General features: G+C 35.9%; 1 protein-coding gene across 1 annotated transcript; it reads right to left on the bottom strand.

The window, feature by feature from the left end:
* Positions 1-1,223: 1,223 nt before the first annotated feature.
* LOC107774228 (protein LIFEGUARD 4-like) lies at positions 1,224-8,437 on the bottom strand. Its single transcript, XM_016593721.2, has 5 exons — positions 8,285-8,437; positions 7,907-8,197; positions 7,016-7,129; positions 1,718-1,875; positions 1,224-1,609 (listed from the first exon to the last, which is right to left on the bottom strand). Exons 2-5 carry the CDS (start codon positions 8,172-8,174, stop codon positions 1,412-1,414), a joined length of 738 nt encoding a protein of 245 aa, XP_016449207.2. The 5' UTR covers positions 8,175-8,197; positions 8,285-8,437; the 3' UTR covers positions 1,224-1,411.
* Positions 8,438-8,778: the final 341 nt, after the last annotated feature.

Here is an 8,778-nt window from a genome sequence, read left to right as displayed (position 1 = left end):
TTCTAAACCTAAAAAGACACCAATGGAGAAGAACTTGAAGCTGACAAGCACTGAGTTTGATACTTGCACAAACACAAGTAAGGGAGATAAGTTGCTAGAAGACAGAGGGAGTTATCATAGGCTCATAGGGAAACTTTTGTATCTAACAATAATAAGGCCTGATATCTCATATGTAGTGCAATCCCTAAGTCATTTTATGCATGCACCTAAGGAATCTCACTATGAAGCAACACTTCATGTAGTAAGGTACATCAAGAAGCAACCAGGGCTGGGGCTGTTAATGTCAAGTTACAACAAAGAAGAAATAGAAGCATTCTGTGATTCAGACTAGGCGTCATGTCCTATGTCAAGAAAGTCTGTTACTGGATACTGTATAAGCTTGGAAGTTTAATCATATCCTGGAAAGCTAAGACATCACATTATGTCTAGAAGCTCAGCTGAAGCTGAGTACAAAAGCATGCCACACACAGTAGATGAACTTGTGTGGTTGAAGGGTCTATTGGAAGAGTTGAGTGTGTAAAACTGCCCATGAAATAGACTATAGAAATAGACTGCCTTTTTATCCGAGAAAAAATTCAAGAAGCGCTGATCAAGATATCTTATATTGCCAGTCAAGAGCAACCAACAGAAATGTTGACCAAAGCACTTGGACATCAGCAACATGCAGCATTAGTCTCGAAGTTGGGAATGAAAGATATTTTTTCATTTTCAACTTGAGGGGAGTGTTGAAATTAGAGTTGTAAATAGTTGTACATTTCTGTATTTATGTAGTACTCTTCTAGAAGGTAGTTAGTTAAGAAGTTAGTTGTTAATTTCCTCTTTCACAAAGTAGGTTGTGTTAGTTAGGATAAATAGGTGATGTACAACTCATTTTCAGTTCAAGCCAATTAACAGAAAATTGCTTCTCATTTCTCTCTCTCTATCGTCTTCTCTGCTCTCTCTCTCTCAAGCTCACCAATGGCGGAACTTAGGGCTAGATTTCAACGCTCCTCAGGAAGTGTTTTGCCCACAAACGGCCGCACCCCCTTCGAATAAATAAAGATGAAGCTTTCTTTTCCAAAAACTATCTTTTTTTTGTTCTAAAGACTAAACTATTAATACAATAGTTGTATAAAATGCTAAGTAAATGAGCGAAAAAGAAAAGGGTCGATCCAATTAAGAATAAAAGGTCACATATCTTAAGTAGTATGATTATCCTACAAAATGATAATCAAGCCAAGGAAGACTCAATGGTAATATATATATTTCTTCACCCAATTGTACATTAAACAAACCATACATGAAGGGCAGTACTAATGTATGACATTCTCAAGACTAGGAATAACATAATAAATCTCTGAGCATAGGAAATTTCCAGCTTGCTAATTAACAAACACGAACACTATGCAACCAAAATTATTACATACATGAATCATTCACCAACGACGCCAAGAAGAGCTAAGAAGAGGTTGACGATGTCTCCGAAAAGGCAGATTGCTGCAATGACATATTCATCGTAGGTGAAGTTCCTGATTAAGTTATTTGTGTCGTATATGATATAAGCTGAGAATAGAAGTGCCGCCAGACAGCTATATACCATCCGTACCTCCCGTCCTAAATGAAGAATATACTGTTGCATTGGAAACCATCTCGTTAGTAAAAAGAAGATGTACATATTTTCGAATTCTAAGAAGAAATATATATATATGTGGATATAATTAAAGTGATATAGACGTACCTGGGCTAGAAGAAAGAAAATGAGGACTATGGATGCACAGAACAAGAAAGGACCAAGAAAGCTGAAGTCCATGCCTCTGCTTGCAGCCCAAAATGTGTAGAGGGTAAGGCTAACAGTTATAAGAACTGTCAGCCCAGCAGCCGTCAAGATAGTAGGCCCTGGAAACAAACGTTACATCAAAGTTTGAACTTTTGGGATCTTTGCACAAATAGCCGGTTAGATTCACTGTTTATTTTTCTTAAGTATACACTGATTATACATCGATTTTACATGGTTATACACATTATATATTGATTATACATCTGCCAACTATTTTTAGTTTAAGATGTTGGTGGGCAGCTATTTCGGTTAATTTTTCATTATCTTTAAATACAGTAGATCATGTTTCAAAATAGTGATGGGTTCAGAATATAAGGTTAAATTATCTAATCTTAATTATACTTTTATTTTGTAATACTTTTAATTTGAAATTTACTTATTTAGAAATTAAATAAGGAGTACTATAGCTTATGATAATAGAAAATATTCAATCTTTCTTTTTTATCTAAGAAAAACTTGAATTTTCAAAATTATGTCATACATAATGAACTGAAATGGGTATAAATTTGATTCTATTTTTGACTTGCGCAATTAGCGTATTTGGATTTTGATCAAAGTATTATCTCCTTAAATTTTTAAATGAAATAATTTGTGTACGTCAATTTTTTTCTGAAAAAGAAGAAGAGATATACTGGGTAGTTTCATTGGAAAACTGTCCCATTTTGTATTTCGACCGACAATCAATTAACAGTGCTGTGCAATACTCAAAGAAATGTTGTCCAGCCTAAGGCCCAATGACCTAATCCTATTTTTTTTTTGTTTTCATTCCTATTCGGAATTTGATTCGGTGTTTATTCCTATTTTGAGTGGGTTTTGACTTTAAGAGAAAGCACCACTCATCATCTATAAATAAGACAACCTTGGAGAATTATTTTATACTCATTGATACAAGTCTTTGAAAGACTTAAGCACATAAGAGTGATTTTTGATAGAGCTTTCATCAAGAGAGAAGAGAGAAGAAAAGTATATGTTTTGTTGCAGATTTTTATTTCGACCAGCCAACTTGAAATCATGTTTTTGATTCGTTAACCATTGGATCGGGCTGCAATTTTGACTGAGTGTTCGTAACAACTTGATGTTTGATTTGAACGGTTGAAATCGAATTTGGAGGTCGTAGCATCAGATTTCGAGACTCGAACAATAACTTCGTTTTTGTGGATTCTCCTCTCTCTTCAATTGATTGGTTGCTTCTCTTGTTGCTATTGTTACTCCGTATTTGGCACTTGTTGAGTAGCCAATTTTGAAAATTTTTGTAACCCTCTTATTGTTATAGTGGAGGTTTTTGTATCTTTGTGATCCCGTGGTTTTTACCTTCGATTTGAATGGTTTTTTACGTTAATATTTGGTGTTCTTTATCTTCTTTATTTTCGGGTTTGCCTCTTTCTTGACATATCAGTGGTATCAAAGCCTTGGTTATTTATCCGGGTTATTACGGAATGGAGGAGAATATGAGCAAGATGGTATGTTTAAATGAGAGAAATTATAATGTTTGGAGAAGTAAGATGAAAGATTTGTTGTTCGTGAAGAAGATGCATCTACCCGTTTTTGCAGCTCATAAACCCGAGAGTGTATCTGATGAAGATTGGAATTTTTGAGCACCAACAAGTATGTGGATATATACGCCAATGAGTTGAAGATAACGTTCGCAACCATATTGTGAACGAGACACATGCGAGATCATTGTGGGAAAAGCAAGAGGCTCTTTATGCTTTAGAAACTGGGAACAACAAGTTGTTCCTGCTAAAGCAATTGATGACCTTTAAATACAAGGAAGGCAGCCCTATCCTTGATCACATAAATAATTTTCAGGGCGTCCTTGATCAGCTGTCTGGAATGGGAGTTAATTTTGATGATGAGATACAAGGACTTTGGCTTCTTAATACTCTCCAAGACTATTGGGAAACTCTTCGTGTTTCTTTGACAAATTCAGTTCATAGAGGTAAGGTGGCCATGAAATATGCCAAGAGTAGTGTGTTGAACGAGGAAGTAAGGAGAAAATCTCAGGGTTCGTCCTCACAAGCAGATATCTTGGTTACAGAAGACCGGGGGAGAGATAGAACAAGAGGCTCAAGGAATTGAGGTAAAAGTAGAAGTAAGTCAAGGTCCAAATACTATAATATTACATGCAACCACTGTGGCAAGAAAGGACATATCAAAAGGTCTTGCTACAAGTTGTTTCAAGACACTACAGAAGGAAAGAAAGCTGAAAATAACGAGAACGATGTTGCTGCTATTGTTCGAGATGACCTTCTTTTTGGTTATGATGAAAACGTCATCAATTTGGTATCCCATGAGACTAGCTGGATAGTAGATTCTGGAGCAACCTCACATGTCACACCAAGAAAAGATATCTTATACCCATGTTGATTCTGGAGTATTAAAGATAGGCAATGCCAGTGAAGTTAATGTGTTTGGTGTTGGCGCAATTTGTTTGAAAACTAATAATGGTTCAACGTTAGTTCTTTAAGATGTCAAGCATGCTCTAGACTTTCCTTTCAATTTGATTTTCGTAGGAAGATTAGACGATAGAGGTTATCATAATGCCCTCTTTAATGGCCAATGAAAGCTCACTAAGGGCTCGTTAGTAGTGTCTCGCAGAGTCAAGTCTGGTTATTTATATGTAACACAGGGTTCTATTATTAATGACTCCATAAATCTTGTGAATAGTGATACTTTATCAGAATTATGGCACCGAAGATTGAGTCATATGAGCGATAGAGGGGTTACGTGTTTGGCTAAGAAAAGTTTGCTTTCCGGATTGAAACAAGCAAAGTTGAAAAGGTGTATCCATTGTTTAGCAGAAAAATAGAAAAGGGTTTCCTTTCATAGCCATCCTCCCTCAAGAAGCCCGATTTATTGGAGCTAGTACACTCTGATTTGTGTGGTCCTTTTAAAGTAAAGTCAAAAGGTGGTGCACTTTACTTTGTGACCGTTATTGATGATCATTCTCATAAGCTCTGGGTGTATCATTTGAAATCTAAAGATCAAGCACTTGGCGTGTTTAAGGAATTTCAGGCCTTAGCTGAGAGACAGATGGGAAAGAAGTTAAAATTTATTCGCACTGACAATGGTGGTCAATATTATGGTCCCTTTGATAACTATTGCAAGGAACACAGAATTCGTCATCAAAAAAATCTACCCAAGATGCCACAATTGAATGGTTTGGCAGAGAGGATGAATAGAACTCTAGTTGAGAGAGTTAGATTCTTACTTTCAGAGGCTAAACTTCCAAATACATTTTGGGCGGAAGAACTTAACACTGTTGCCTATGTTATCAATTTGTCTCCTGCTGTTGCTTTGGATGGTGATGTCCCAGATAGAGTTCGGTTTGCCAAATATGCTTTTTATGATCACCTGAGAGTTTTTGGGTGTAAAGCTTGTGTGCATGTTCCGAAAGATGAGAGATCTAAACTAGATATCAAAACTAAGTAGTGCATCTTTATCGGTTATGTTCAAGATGAGTTTGGGTATCATTTTTATGATCCAGTTGACAATAAACTTTTTAGAAGTCGTGATGCAATATTCTTTGAAGACCAAACTATTGAAGATATTGACAATGCTGAGAAGATAGATTCTCAGGGTAATGAGAGCTTAGTTGATATTGATCCAGTTTCAATTGCTAAGGCACCTATTGCACATGAAGGAACCCAAGACAATGATGGAGATAGTGATCAAGATCAAAATGATCATCATAGTATAGATGTTATGGATGCTCCGGTTGATGAAGTTGTAGTTGATCAACAACCAATTCCTGTACAGGTAACTATTTCGAATGCTCTTGAAACCTCTCTTAGAAGATCTACAAAGGAGAAGCAAAAATCCATGCGCTATCCTCCTGATGAGTATGTACTTTTGACTGACATGGGAGAACCTGAGAATTATGATGAAGCCATGCAAGATACTCACAAAATTCAGTGGATCGAAGCCATAGAAGATGAGATGAAGTCACTCCATGAGAATGACACATATGAGTTAGTGAAATTGCCGAAAGGTAAGAGAGCTTTATCTAACAAATGTATATTCAGAATAAAGCAAGATAACCATACCTCTGCACCTAGATACAAGGTGAGGTTAGTTGTTAAAGGTTTTGGTCAGAAGAAGGGAGTTGATTTTGATGAAATTTTCTTCCCTGTTGTGAAGATGTCTTCTATTCGTGTGGTTCTAGGCTTAGCTGCAAGTCTAGATTTAGAGGTCGAGCAGATAAATGTCGAGACTACTTTTCTTCATGGTGATTTAGATGAGGAGATTTATATGGAGCAGCCTGAGGACTTCGTAGTTAAGCTTGCAGTTAAGTATGTGTTTTGCTGAAAATTGGCAGGCATGAAGCCTATTAATAGTTTCTCTACTTGAAGATACATTTGGCCCCTTGACTGAAGGGAGAGTTTGTTGGGCTCATGCCCATGTTGTCCAGCGAAAGGCCCAATGGCCTAATCCTATTCTCTTTTAGTTTCCATTCCTATTCGGAATTGGATTCGGTATTTATTCCTATTTTGAGTGGGTTTTGGCTTTAAGAGAAAGCACTACTCATGTTTATAAATAAGACAACCTTGGAGAATTATTCTATGCTCATTGATACAAGTATTTGAAAGACTTAAGCACATAGGAGTGATTTTTGAGAGAGCTTTCATCAAGAGAAAAGAGAAAAGAAGAGTATTTGTTTTACTGTAGATTTTTATTTCGACCAGCCAACTTCAAATCACGTTTTCTGATTTGTTAACAGTTGGATCGGGCTGGAATTTTGACTGAGTATTCGTAACATCTTGGTGTTTTATTTGAACGGTGGAGATCGGATTTAGAGGCTCTTAGAATCTGATTTCGAGCCTCGAACAATAGCTTTATTTTTGTGGATTCTACTCTTTCTTTAATTGATTGGTTGTTGCTCTTGTTGCTCCGTGTTTGGCACTTATTGTGTAGCCAATTTGGAGAATTTTTGTAACCCTCTTATTGTTATAGTGGATCTTTTTGGATCTTTGTGATCCTGTGGTTTTTACCTTCGATTTGAAGGGTTTTCCACGTTAAAATTTAGTATTCTTTATCTTCTTTATTTTCGGGTTTGCCTCTTCCTCGACATAACAATATTATCGTGTTACGGATTGCTGCTCATCACAGAATGTAGTTTTGTAATTAATTTATTCTGATTTAATTGTGTAATAATTTTTATATCATTAGTACATAAAACTTGAATTCAAGAAAAGTTACCTCTTTTAAATGCGCATGCCGCTCCAACAACAAATGCCAGACACAGGGTAAATACTGTCATAAGAACATAGTTCCATGGATGTTTTCTTCCGTAGCGACCCATGAAGAAGCAAACTGCCAATTTTACACCAAAGATTAAAAGAAAACAATTAGCACACTTTTCATTAAGTCATGAAAATTGTGAATTGACATTAAGCAATATAATATCTGCCCCAGAAAAAGAAAAAGTATAACATATATATTAGATATCCCAGTGATGGGGAAATAACAGAAAACAATCTTAAATTGAGAACCAAAAAAATTTAGAATAAGTTCTCAACAAACTTTGAACTGCATTTGTCTCAATTTGTTTGGCATTATTTACCTGAACATAAAACAAAAAAACAAAGAAAGAATCTTTTTAAAAACAAGCTAAATATGCATAGAATATACCAAAAGTATCCTAATAAGGTTAATCAGGAATCATGTCTATTTCTATAAAAGTATCTAATTGAAGGTAAAATAAGAAATTTTATATTTTGTGTCTCTTATACAACTGACACTAGTTGTATGATGCATCTTTTTGTCTTACAGTTTTGTAGACCCATATTTTTTGGACCCAGAAGTATAAGATTGAGGTCAACAAATTTGTGAGAGAAAAATGAGTCTCACACAACTAATGTCAATTGTGTGAGATACACAATGAAACTTCTAGTAAAATAAAAACTATCATCAAGGGTGCCAATATCTTTTTTAAACGAACAAAAAAGAATAGAATGCCAAATGAATTGTGACGATGAAGCATCCTTTTAATTTTTTAAGGCTCTCAAAAATAAATTACTTAGTAAGTACTACATAGAGGACTAAAAAGAAAAATGTAATAAGAAAGCTTGTAAGAAGAATTGGTTTTACGTATAAAAGCGATGACAATAAGGACAATCAAGGTGGCGAAGCCAAAAGGTGTGCGCATGTAATCTTTGACGGCCGGAGTGAAAAACATGGCGGTGGCAATCACGGCGGTGACGAGAAGCTGCGTGCACACAATCGCGTAAACTTTTCTGATAAATGCCCATCTCATCTTTGGATCTTCCGTCATTCCGGGGTATATCTGGGCACCGCCGGCTCCGCCTTTGCCGCCGGACTCAATGTCCACACCACCGGCTCCTCCCTTCTTGAACATTTTGTTAAGTGTTCCTGAATTATCTGATGAAAATCGAATCTTGAATTAAACATAGGCAGATAATGATTTTTAATTTTAATATGCGTACATATATTATGATCTGCACTTACCGTCTTTGAATGATGAATTCGCCTCTGGAATTATTTGGGAAGTGTGTTTTATCAGGTATCAAATCAACCCCGGAAAGGGGACGAAATGATATGGGAAAATTGGAATTGTTTTTGACGCAGATAACAAATGTGTTTGGATGTGATGAAGAGATTGGTTTAGATGAATATGGAGGAAAATTATTTTTGGCTTCTGTATTTCTCGAGTTGTGGCAATAAGTGAGAATGAGAGGTTGAGAATTAATATGGCTTGCATGCATGGGATCATTCTGCGGTTTGCGGTACCATGAGAGCTAGCTAGTACGTTCAAATTCTAACTTTTTGTAAATACCGAAATTTATTATCCGGCACTCCCTCCGGTTCAAAATAAGTGATTTTTTAATTTTTTTTGTGGTCCAAAATAAGTAATTTTCCAGATTTCAAGAATGAATTAATTATTTTTTTCCTACATTATCCTTGGAGTAAATAGTGTTGGAGTATGTGTTAGGAGTGTTTAT

This window comes from Nicotiana tabacum, chromosome 7 (assembly GCF_000715075.1).
Source record: "Nicotiana tabacum cultivar K326 chromosome 7, ASM71507v2, whole genome shotgun sequence".
Lineage (NCBI taxonomy): Eukaryota > Viridiplantae > Streptophyta > Magnoliopsida > Solanales > Solanaceae > Nicotiana > Nicotiana tabacum.
The sequence above is the reverse complement of the archived record's forward strand: the minus strand, read 5'-3'. Positions and strand labels throughout refer to the sequence as shown.

What these genes read in the sequence shown, in the direction of transcription:
- LOC107774228 (XM_016593721.2), bottom strand. Translation starts at nt 8,174, where the DNA reads ATGTTCAAGAAGGGAGGAGCCGGTGGTGTGGACATTGAGTCCGGCGGC. An exon ending in TATTGTCATCGCTTTTATAC is followed by an intron (nt 7,130 to 7,906) that starts GTAAAACCAATT and finishes TAAAATTGGCAG; the next exon opens with TTTGCTTCTTCATGGGTCGC. An exon ending in TTTTCTTTCTTCTAGCCCAG is followed by an intron (nt 1,610 to 1,717) that starts GTACGTCTATAT and finishes CCAATGCAACAG; the next exon opens with TATATTCTTCATTTAGGACG.